This window comes from Acomys minous (assembly GCF_964271855.1).
Source record: "Acomys minous genome assembly, chromosome: 7".
NCBI classification, from domain to species: Eukaryota; Metazoa; Chordata; class Mammalia; order Rodentia; family Muridae; genus Acomys; species Acomys minous.
In genome coordinates this window covers 103,675,596-103,688,009 of record NC_140488.1, presented here as the reverse complement: position 1 = coordinate 103,688,009, position 12,414 = coordinate 103,675,596, and the positions used below count along the sequence as shown (strand labels likewise).

Genomic DNA, 12,414 nt, shown 5'->3' with positions numbered 1-12,414 from the left:
ATATGTTGTATGTGAGCTCATCTAGTTACTCCCTGTAAAGTGTTGTGATTTCATTTCCGTTTTTATTCTTTTTAGACAGGGTCTAATAATAGCTTAGACTTGCCTCAAACTTTCTATATAGCCAAGGGTAACCTTGAATTTCTAATCTTCCTGCCTTCACCTCCTAAGTACTGACATTACAGATATGCACCATCATGATTGGCTTATGTGGTGCTGGGGATGGAACCCAGGGCTTAGTGCCTGCTAGGCAAGCACTCTACCATCTGCATTCCATCCTCAGCCGAGACAGCTTCTCATAAACTGGTTAATTGTTTGCACTTAGGTATCGGTCTCTGGGGACAACATGGTAGAGTGTCAGCTGGAAACACACAACAACAAGATGGTCACATTCAAGTTCGATGTTGATGGTGACGCACCTGAGGATATTGCAGACTATATGGTAAGTAAAGTAAGACATAACTAGTTTTCCCTTACTGTATTCACTCTCTCATTTTTCTACTCTCTCCCCCTCCCTCATTCCATCTTTCCCTCCTTGTTTTCATTCATTCATTTACATTCATCTCTTGATAGAATGTGTGGGGAGGTTTTTTTTTTTTAATTTGCACAGGGGAAATTGGTTATAATCAAGGATGTTACTGCATTTCCTCAGATTTTACTGTATTTATCTGAGGAGATATGAAGAGTTTGTTTGTTTGTTTTTAGATTGGTATGTTTTAATCTCTGTATATGTTAAAATAATATAAGCTTTAAATTATAATCCTCTTGTATATGCTCCTGAATACATCAGAATTAAGCCACCTAAGGTAATTTTAATGTGTCTAACATTCTGTACAAAGGTATTCAAGTTATGCTTTTCAGTGCATTTAGGGTGTTTGTTTATTTGCCTTGTTTTTTTTTCAGACAGGGTCTCTCTGTGTAGCCTTGGCTGTCCTAGACTCAATGTGTAGACCAGGCTGGCCTCTAGCTCAGAGATCCACCTGCCTCTGCCTCCCGAGTGCTGGGATTAAAGGTGTATGCCACCATGCCCGGCTAGCAAGCACTCTTAACCATTGAGAAATCTGCCTTATTTTTTGAGACATGGTCTCTCACTGAATCTGTAGCTCATTGACTTGGCTAGACTGGCTGGCCAATGAGCTTTAGAAATCTTCCTCTTTACCACCCACAAGCCCATCCCCAGCACTAGTATTACAGACACACACCACCATGCCTGGCATTTTGCATGGGTGCTGGAGAGTCAAACTCAAGTCCCTATTCATATACATCAGGCACTTTACCAATTGATCTATTTGCCCAAACACATGCTTAGTTGTTCAATAGCTTTGAATACTTAGGCTCAGGTTAGTGTTTTTATCTTTTTGGTGCAGATGGGGATAGGGGGCATAAAGAATACTTAATGTATTCTATTTTGTATTACTGACCTAATAAATTAATGGTTTTGTCCATTTTGCATCTATCTTAACATGGAATTTTGTAGTGTGGCTTTTGTTTCCTATTTCTCATTCACGTTTAATATAATGGACAGTCATGAGCTATTATTTATCATGTTTGGTGGTGTTTTCATGTTCTGATTTAGAAAGCCCTTAGGTTTGGATATCCTAATTTTAAACATTGCCTCAGTTACATTTTTGTTGTATTGTTTTGAGACAGAGTCAGATTACATAGGCTTGGCTGGTTTTGAATTTACCACATAGTCAAACTGATCTTGAGCATCATCCTGCCTCAGTTTCCCAAATGCTGAAATGATAGGTGTATACTACTATCCCCTGTTGTCTTACATAATACAAACTTTAAATGACAGCTTTTATCCTGAAAATGACAGTTTTTTACTGAAAATAATTTTTCTATACACTATATTCTTCTGAGCACAGTTTTCTGTCCCTCATTTCCTTACAGATCCTCCCCACCTTCTTACCCATTCCAACTCCATGCTTTCTTTCTCTCTCTTTAGAAAACTAGGTGTGGGGCATGCCCTTAAGAGTGGTTTCTATACCCAGTGAAATGCTGCTGGAGAAAACTAATCTGTCCTTTGTACGTGGATGGCAATTAGAGATAGCTTCCTGGTTAGGCTGTGGGCTTGTGTCCACTTCCCCCCTCTCAGTGCTGGGGCCCCGTTGGCTTGGACCTGTGCAGGTCCTGTGTATGCTTCCATAATCTCTGTTAGTTCCTATATGTGCCAGTGCTGTTGTATCTGGAAGACACTGTTTCTTTGGTGTCATCACTCCCTTCTGGGTTTTACAGTCTTTCTTACTACCTCTTCCGGATAGCTCCCTGAGCTCTAATGGTTGGGTTTTAATGAAGACATCCAATTTAAGACTGAGTGTTCTAAGTTCTCTCAGTCTCTGTAAATTATTCAGTTGGAATTACAGCCAGTTTGTAAAAGTCACGATATTTCAAAGCATAATGCTCTTTTCTGATAAATATCAGTGGTCTCAGAATAATTAAATGCATTATGAAACATTTTATTGGATTTACTGGATTTAATTATTTTTGTGGCACATGCTTATTTTTGTTGTTTTCCTGTGGAAGTCACCATTAAAATATTATAATTTTGAAGAAAATGAATTTATTCCCATGAATACATTGGCTTTTACTTGATGGCAGGTTGAAGATAACTTTGTGCTGGAAAATGAGAAAGAAAAGTTTGTAGAGGAATTGAGGGCTATTGTAGGGCAAGCCCAGGAGATCCTCCATGTCCATTCAGCTGCAGAAAGATCTACTGCTGTTGACTCTGCTGCCTTGGAATCCAACAGTAACCAAGTAAGAGCACTTTTTAAAGTAAGAAGGTCATTTGGGGACATTGTCAGGAACACCATCATTTACCTGTTCGTTTTTATTGCAGGCAGGATCATCAGAACAAGTACTGATAAATTCTGCATCCACTCAAACTAGCAGTAAGTATACTTAATAAAATTTACCCTTTGGCTTTTGAAACAAGGCATTTTGGAGTCTTGATAAACATTCATACAGAAAGATATTAACTAATAAGTTAATTTGTTGATAAATTGATGTTTTTGTACACTTGAAAGAAATTCATAGCCCAGAGATCTAAAAAATACCCAAAATGTTGATTCTCTGAGTAATTTACTTCTGAGTTGTTGCAAGGTATGGTCCCAGAAAAGGCAGTCACAGTGCTGATGAACTTGGACAGTATATTTGAATCTTAACTGGTAATTTGTTTAGTTTAACGTGAGGTGGACAAAAATATTTTAACTAAAACTACTATGTTCTAAGTTGGCATCGTGGTTGAATAGTCCTTCAGATCTTGACTGTTTCACTGATGATAATATACTAATAACTTTAAATCAGACACCAGATAAATTTCCAGAAACTAAAATTTAGGTTCTTCTGTTTTCTTTTCTGACAACTTTATCTCTTCATTCTTCTTAGCCCTGATCATGGGTATATTAAGAGTGTCTGGGAGGGGGAGAAGAACCATAGCATCTTGAAGACCTCTGAAGGAATTAACACAACATGAAGAAACAAATGGTGGTGGGGGAATAATGGAAGCAGATACCATTATCTTGAAATTTAGTTCAACTGTATTAGAATGACAGAGTACATCTGTATCTTACTTTGTTGATTAACAGAAATCTGAGCAAGTTTCTGACTGACAGTGTAAGGTAAAGTTCCAAAGAAAATTACTTGAGAAAGTTTACAGATGTAGAGATTTTTCTTACTTTACTTTTATATTATCACGAGCTAGATTTCCTTCTCTTTTTTCTGGTGTACAGTTCTGTAAATTTAATGCTTGTGTGGATGTATACTGCCATGATACCACTTAGGCACAACCATAGTCAGGTTGCAGAACAGCAGCTGTAGATTTGAGTGGGGAAATTATGCCCAGTTATCTAGAGTGCCTTGCTTCTGGTTACTATTAATACATACCTTATATTTAGTTCTGTAGACTATTTGTCAAGGTTGGGTTGTTACTTTTATGGTTTACAATTATCCGTGTGCTATTGGAAATGGAGATACACAAGCTCATTTTTAACTTGATTTCTTTATTTAATCACATGGTGTATAATTTGTTGATAATTCTTTCTACAGATGATTCTGCCCCTCAATCTTCCCCAGTTGGTCGCTGGCGATTTTGTATCAACCAAACAATAAAAAATCGTGAGGCACAGTCTCCTCCTTCCCTTCAGCCTTCCATGGCTATGGTGCCTGGGTTACAGCCATTTCCTAGTAAGCATTATTGCTTCATATGGGCTTGCATGATTACAAATTATAGATTATATCTTTGCATTGTTTTGTAAATATTTTATGCTTATGACAGTTTTCATGAGCATTTTAGAAGACATTAGTATTACTATGTAACAAGTCATTTTATTCAATATTATATGAAAAACACAAGAAGTCTTTTTTTCTTGACTTGAATTCTGTGATGTTTTAGGTTTAGGTCTTATTTATAAGTGTACGCTTAAATAGGTTCTCATCTGTCCCTTGCTTTGCTTGTCCCTTTTGAGTTTTGTGTTTGCACTTTGTACTTATCGAAACTTAGCTATCCTTTTGTCATTGTTCCAGGTTCAAGAAACACAAATAATCAGGAACTACCACAGGGCACACTGTTCACTATAGAGAATAATCCAGGCCAGCATGAACTTTTCACATCCAAATCAGAACCCAAAGATGTGGTTGATGGTAAGATTTCGGAACGTGCTAGTTTAAAAACTGAGCAGCCAAGTACTCGCTCTCAAGCGGAAGATGGCAGACAGACAATGGCTCAAGCTACTGATAATTCGGCTACTTCGGTGTGTCCAGTTCCAGTTAAATGTGAGGCACTCTCCAGCCAAGCAAGCATGTTTGTACCTACATATCCATGTCAGAAAGGTGCCCTTCTGGCTGATGTGCTTGTGGCCCGTCCTGGTGAGCCAGTTCAGATTGGTGGTAATGCTGTTCTAACTTCAGTAATTGTATCTTCTGATCAAAAGCCTAAATCCTTACCAGTACAGCAGCCAACTTTGGATGCAGAAGGAGAAGCCACAGTGAACACTGAAATAAATTCTCCTAAGGCAGTCATTGCCACTCAGACTTCCGGCTTTGAACCAGCTACGCTTCTACCTTCTACTATCCTGGAATCAGATGGGGAACGACCTCCAAAAATGGAGTTTGCAGACAACCGAATTAAAACGCTCGATGAAAAATTAAGAAACCTGCTCTATCAGGAGCACAGCATTTCTAGCGTCTGTCCTGAGAGTCAGAAGGATACTCAAAGCATAGACTCTCCATTTTCTTCCTCTGCTGAAGATATCCTAGCCTATCCAACACCAGAAGTTATAACCGCCAGTCACTGCGGAATTCAAGATAGCCCTGCACAATCCCCACATTTCCAACAGGCGGGCTCTAAGATTCTGCCCAATGCGGCTGCAAGTCAGCCTGCTCATGCATCAGTGTTCAAAAGAAACTTTAATGTGATAACTTCTGTACCTAGCGAGTTGTGTTTACATGTAAGTATCTTTCTAATTCTTATTCATTGTTTATAAATTTCAAGAAATGCTCTCTCTCCTAAAAGGTTCAGAAGTAACTGTCATTTAAGACTATGACTCTGGCTGCCATTACTCAGAACTTAGTAGAAATAGCAGCTCTGTCTTGGGTCTATCTAAGAGAGCCTTCTGGTGGGTTAGCTTGGAATTTGCAACCACTATGTTTATTTATAGATTATTTTGTGGATAGGAGAAACATACTTTTTTATTTCGACTTAACTGCAAAACTGCAAAAACAAAACCTAAAAATTTAAAAGAGAAAACTGTTATCCATTTCTTAACTTCAAAAAGGAACAGATATATAGCTCAGTGGTAGAGTGTTTGCAACTATGCCTCAAACAGCAGAACGTTTAAGTAAGCATGGTAACCCACACCTTAGTCCTAGCACTACAGAGATGGGGGTGGTAGGATCTAAAGTCCGAAATCACCTTCAACTGCATACTGAGTTTGGGGCAAGCCTGGACTACATGAGTTCTTGTTGTAAAACAATTAAAATGCAAGAGGGGCTCCTAGGTCCCAGCCACTCCCTGTTGAACTATTGGCTACTGATAAATGCTAGGAAAGAGACAGTCATTCGCTTCAGTTACGTAATCAGTGGTGAGCCCACCAGGCTCCAGTGAAAAGTCCCAACTGTGTATTCACATAGATGGTCCTCATTAAACTCAGTGATCCACAAAATAAATGTAAAGACATGGAAGTGAGAAAGGAACGTGGGAGGAGAGGAGTTGATGGAGATGGGAGGGAAATTAGAGTTGAGGGAAAGAGTAATCAGAATGCATTACAGACATGTATAAATCTATCAAAGAATACATTTAATTATCAAAGAAAATAGAAATATTTTTAAGAGATGAGGGAACAGGAGGAAAATGAGTTGTGTCCAGAAGGATTGGGACTAAAAGATTACAAGTTTTCCAGATTTTAGAGTCTGAATTTCAGACTACGTGTAGATACCAAATGTGATATCTTGGGACTGGTAACCAAATCTAAACACAGCATTCATTTGTGTTTCTTATATCTTTATATGTAGAGACTTAGACAATTTTATATAGTATTATTGATGCCCCAGTAGATGAGGTTGGTCAGATGTAGAATTTCTACTAGCGGGATCATGTAGGCATTGAAAATGTCTCAGATTATTGAGATTGCTCACCTATATAATGTAGGAACCTTAATATTCTGCTTTTTTCTCTCTTCTCTCTGTCTCTCTCTGTCTCGTCTCTGTCTCTCTCTGTCTCGTCTCTGTCTCTCTCTGTCTCTCTCTGTCTCTCTCTGTCTCTCTCTCTCTCTCTCTCTCTCTCTCTCTCTCTCTCTCTCTCTCTCTCTCTCTCTCTCTCTTTCTCTCTCTCTCTCTGTCTTAGTATTGGCTATTAAGTTCAGGGATCAAACACTATGCAAGTGCATACTCCTAGACCCATTTCCCTTTTCTACCTGTTCTGTCACAGAGGTAACCACTAATAAGTTGCTTCTTGTCCTTCTTGACTTTCCTTAAACCTGAATTGATCTACTTACCTGTGTATCACATGATTTCTCCAAAATAATATTGGGCTATAAACACAATGGTCAACAAACTGAAACTTTATTTTACACATCATGAATATCTTTCTAAATGTTTACCACTGTAAATTTTGTCATTGTTACTGTACAAATAATATATACTTGTGTGTAAAGTAAGAGCTCTCATATTCCCAAACCTGTAAACATAGTTGTTAGCTTTTCCAGACATGGTTTTAGTTAATGTATAAATATTTAGAGCAACATAATTCTGCATATGTATTATGTCTTTTAGACATAGATACATGTTATATTTATCAACATATACTTCTTTATGTATAAATTTTTTTGTTTTTGTTTTTTGTTTTTGTGGGGGGTTTTGTTTTTATTTTGTTTTGGGGTTTTTTTTGTTTTGTTTTGGTTTGGTTTGGTTTGGTTTTTTGAGACAGGGTTTCTCTGTGTAGCCTTGGCTATCCTGGACTCGCTTTGTAGACCAGGCTGGCCTCAAACTCACAGTGATCCACCTGCCTCTGTCTCCCAAGTGCTGGGATTAAAGGCATGTGCCACCATGCCTGGCAACTTAATACTTCCTAGACAAGTTTCTAATTATAGTTTATTTGGTAATTATTATTAACAACTTGTAAATAATACATGTATTTGTCCCTCTCTTGATTTAGAAATCTTGTGGGGTTTTGTATTTTTAAGACTGAGTTTCATTGTGTATCTTGAAGCTGGCATGGAACTCATTACCTTGCCATTCAATAGAATGTACCCTTTATAACTCAGTTACCTCTTAAAGGTTCTGCCTGTTTCTGTTTCCCAAAGCTTTACAATGGACATTAAATTTTAACATGATTTTGATGGGGGCATTGGAACCATAACAAAATCTCTTGGGGGTTCTTCATTGTTTAGCGTATAGAAATACAGGTGACTTTTTCTTCTCTCTCTCTCTCTCTCTCTCTCTCTCTCTCTCTCTCTCTCTCTCTCTCTCTCTCCTCTCTCTCTCTCTCTCTCCCTCTCTCTCCCTCTCTCTCTCTCCCTCTCTCTCTCTCCATTTCCCCCAGGCATAGCATGCAGTCTATGGTCCAGGTTAGCTTCAAACTCATGGCAACCTTCATAGTGCTGGGATTATAGATGTCAGCCACTCCTCTTAGCTATAGCTGACTTTCATGTGTTATGGTTATATCCTTGAACTTTGCTGAGTTTATTTATTGGCTCTAATAGATTTTGCTGTTCTTTTGGATTTTTTAAAATTTCTTGTGTGTGTGTGTGTGTGTGTGTGTGTGTGTGTGTGTGTGTGTGTGTACACACATGCCAGAGGCTGACAGCAGGCATCCTTAGTTGTGCTTCACCATGTTCTGTTATGGCTAGATCACTGATTTCAGTAGTGTAGCTAGACCATTTGCTCAGAGGACCTGAACTCAGTTCCTCATGCTTTCACACCAAGTGCTTTACCCACTGAGTCATCTCCCAACCTTGAATTTTCTCTTTTTTTTCCTTTGAGACAGAGGTCTCACTGTATAGATCAGGCTGGCCCTAAAGTCAGAGAGATGCACCTGCCTACGTCTCCTGAGTGCTGGCATTAAGAGTGTGTACCACATGCCTAGCTTTGGGTTTTCTATGTATAAAATTTTGTCATTTGTAACTGAAGTTAATTTTATTTGTTCATTTCCTGTTTTTCTTATATATTAACTTTTTCTTCGTGTCATGCTTTCCTCTCTTTGTCCCTCTACTTTGTGTACCGAGATAATTTCTCTCCTATTTAGTCATTTTTGCATCAGGGATTACATTTTTAAATTTTTAAAATAACTTTAACCCATTTTTGCTTTTAAAAACATTTATGTTTAATTTTATATGAATGTATGTATGTATGCCTGATATGTATGTATGTGCACCATGTGTGTACAGGAGCCTACAGAGGTCAGAAGAGGTGTTTGACTCCCCAGAGTTACAGATGGCTGTGAGCCACCATGTAGGTTCTTGGAAATCATATCTACTTGCCCTTAAGCACTGAACTCTTTCCTTCACTGAGTTTATTATTTTCTTTCAGTGTTACTTTTCTTTAAGTTTTGTTCATTCTTAGTTCTGTGTTCAGTTTCCCATGTAAGCTTCTTTGTCCATCTGTCCATAGTGCTATTATATGATTATTGTAGCCACCTTTTAATTGTTGTGACAAAAATATGGGCCATCTATTTTCTCCTGTAGTAGCTGGTTTATAAAGGCCGCTGGGCTTACCCTTCTTGTTAGGTATTGTCTTTGCCCCTCACTGACTTTTCTCTTGGCCAAAATCTTTTTCTCCCGGGTACTCTTATTTTGGGAGCAGGTACTCTGATGTTTCTTGCTTGATATTGAGAGAAAGGATGTGGAATGGCTGTTATTTCTTTGGTACCTTAATCAGTATACTCTTCCATTCATAACTGTCTTTTGAAGCAGTAAGTCAAAACCCTCTTTATGACATTCACATTCTCTGTGGTAACATAAAAGGCCATGAAAAATTACAACACCCAAATGAGATGATCAGGGACTTATACATACTAGTAACATTTGCAGGTAGACATTTGTTCAAGGAATCAAAGTAAGGCCAGTTAAGAAGGATGTTTTAAAAATATAATACACTGAAAAAACCAGAGAACGATTGAGTGGAATTTTGTGAGCACCCTTTTGGTTGATCAGGTTTCTCTGTTGCTATTCATATTTACCATCTGAGTGTGTAGTCTCTTGAGACGTTCCTACATATATTACAGTCTGCCTTTTCTTCCTGCAGTCATAAATCCATAAGCTATGTCTATACCTGGTTTTGTTGCTGTTGTTGTGTCTAAGTATTTAATCTGATCAGGGTAACTAAAATTTATAGTAAATATGCCATCTGTTTTATTCACTACATATAAATATATTTTACTTATAATTTCAATGGGATCAGTGTAGTACTTTCTTTGTAGTATTTTATAAGTTTTTTTCTCTCCTAATTGAAATAGTAGTATTACTAACCCAAAATGAGACTTCAGAAACTTGATTACTGATTGATCAAAATCTCCCCCCACCCCTGTTTTTTTTTTTTTTTTTTTTTGAGGCAACCCCTTATGTATCTTACTACATAATTGAGGATGACCTATCTCTACCTAATATCCCTGCTTCCACCCTCTGGGTGCTATGATAATGGTCGTATCCACATGAATGCTTTCTGTGGTTCTGGGAGTCAAGCCTAGGCCCTTGAGCCTGCTATAAGCCCTCTACCAAGTGAACAACATCTCTAGTCCAAAATTTCCCTTTGACCCTTGATTTGTTCTAATTGTTAATAATATTAGCCTATTATCATGTAGGATAGCTGGCTCCCTTTAAATGAGTGCTATATCCCACCTTAAACGCTTTTGTATTCACTTACAATATTCTATTATTAATAACCATTCTTATGTTTCAAAGTATCTGTGATTCTATGCATTACGTTTTTTTATTGATTACCATAGATAATTTTTGTTTGTTTGTTTGGTTTGGTTTTTTGAGACAGGGTTTCTCTGTGTAGCCTTGGCTGTCCTGGACTCACATAATAGACCAGGCTGACCTCGAACTCACAGGGATCCACCTGCCTCTGTCTCCTTCCAAGTGCTGGAATTAAAGGTGTGCACCACCACTGCCCGGCGATAATTTATTTTTAAAGCACTCAATTTACACCTAGCAAGTAATCATGGGTATTTGAGGGTGGTAGGAGGACAAGACAATAGCAATCATAGCTTGATGTTAAAAATTCTTAGAACATGAATTTACAATAATTTTTTATTTCACTGTAAATTTCTAGGTGATTTTATAAAGTAAGAAACTTGATTTCTTCATGTTTCTTTGTCATTCAAACAACTTTAAATATCTTGTTTTTTAATTGTATTATATATCAAGCATCTTTAACTCTTAAATAATAGGAGAGTAAACTAACATTTCATGTAATAGCATTTATGACCAGGCATAGTGCTGTACAAGTGTAATCACATCCCTTAAGACAGAAAGACAGTAGGAGCCAGGAGTTCAGGGACATCCTGGGTTACTTGATACCTTGTCTCTAGTGAACAAAAAAATAGTAGTATTTTCAGCCATTTGGCACATATGAGGATAACTTATTTAAAATTTTAGTTTTCAAAGTTGATGTAATGATAACAGATATTTTAGCCTGGAAAATTAACATTCTCTTTTATTTAATCTGAAGACAACATTTCCAAAGAAATGCCCGGGCTTCAGTTTCAGTCTGATATGGTTCTATTACTGCAACAGTGCATGGTGATAAGAAACTCCAGTATACCAAAAAATGTATTTGCCTAACTTAAATTATTACCACCTTGATTGTCTTTGTTTTTGTCTCCATTAGGAGATGTCCCCAGATGCTTCACTTCCAGGGGATCCAGAGGCCTATCCTGCTGCTGTGTCAAGCGATGGAACCATTCATCTGCAGACAGGAGGTGGATATTTTGGCCTAAGCTTTACTTGTCCTAGTCTCAAAAATCCTATTAGCAGGAAATCCTGGACTCGAAAATTAAAAAGCTGGGCATACAGGCTACGGCAGTCAACCAGCTTTTTCAAGAGATCAAAAGTCCGTCAAGGTAGTGTGCTTACAGTCAGGGACATAGACTAGGTAACATCATTTTTCATCTACTTTTTTTTTTGTCGTTCATACTCAAATCTTGCCATGTTTTCCATGTAGTTCACACATATTAAATACCCCATTAATGTTGTTGCCATTTTATTTTTTCCTTTTGTAACTAATTGGTTTTTCAGTTTTTCATTTCATATAGATACTAAGTATTGGGATAAATCTTGCAATGTCTGATTTAGAGTTAGGGACTTAAACAATGTTGCTTATACATTAACACCTTTTAATTATCTAGCAAGGGTTAAACTTTTCTGCTTTTCTTCATTTTGGGTAATGTATACAAATTTGTCTTAAAAATGATTTTCTCTTTTCTGCTTATAATTTGACAATCTTACAGTGGAAACTGAAGATAAAAGATCAGCAATTGCTCCAGACCCCAGTCCACTGACACGGGAGTTCTCCACTGACACTAGGGCTTTGAGCAGATGTAAATCAGTGCGTGGATCATTTCAGCGGGGCCGGTTCCAGGTTCGTGTCTTTGGTTGACTTTGTCATCGGGCACCTTATGAAAGGGCACAGCAGGACTGCAGATCGAGCTTCATAATAGTTTGCCCATCATCTGCAAGATCCTGGGTTCTATCCCCAACACTATAAAAAGTGGCAGCATTTGACGTTGATCTGTAGATGAGTCTTACTTTAGCTATAAATCATTATATATCTCATTTCTTTATCTTAGAATCATATCTTTTCCCCTTGAAAAAGCCATCATTCAAGATGAACCTAAAGAATAAGGATTTTAATAGTTGCTCACAGAAGTAGGTCATCATTTGGGGGTCATTTTTATCAATTTAATCTACTTTTTTTAGA

General features: G+C 37.6%; 1 protein-coding gene across 6 annotated transcripts in view; it reads left to right on the top strand.

Annotated features, from left to right (window-relative positions):
* WNK3 (WNK lysine deficient protein kinase 3) overlaps positions 1-12,414 on the top strand; it is a 104,593-nt gene that overhangs the window by 75,030 nt on the left and 17,149 nt on the right. For 5 of the 6 annotated variants that reach the window (XM_084790005.1, XM_084790006.1, XM_084790007.1 and 2 more), the window contains exons 13-19: positions 323-439; positions 2,602-2,757; positions 2,840-2,891; positions 4,048-4,185; positions 4,525-5,447; positions 11,326-11,557; positions 11,945-12,075. In XM_084790005.1, coding sequence (XP_084646131.1) covers positions 323-439; positions 2,602-2,757; positions 2,840-2,891; positions 4,048-4,185; positions 4,525-5,447; positions 11,326-11,557; positions 11,945-12,075 — 1,749 coding nt within the window. The remainder of the gene's footprint in view (positions 1-322; positions 440-2,601; positions 2,758-2,839; positions 2,892-4,047; positions 4,186-4,524; positions 5,448-11,325; positions 11,558-11,944; positions 12,076-12,414) is intronic. The other variant, XM_084790010.1, reaches the window with a different exon arrangement.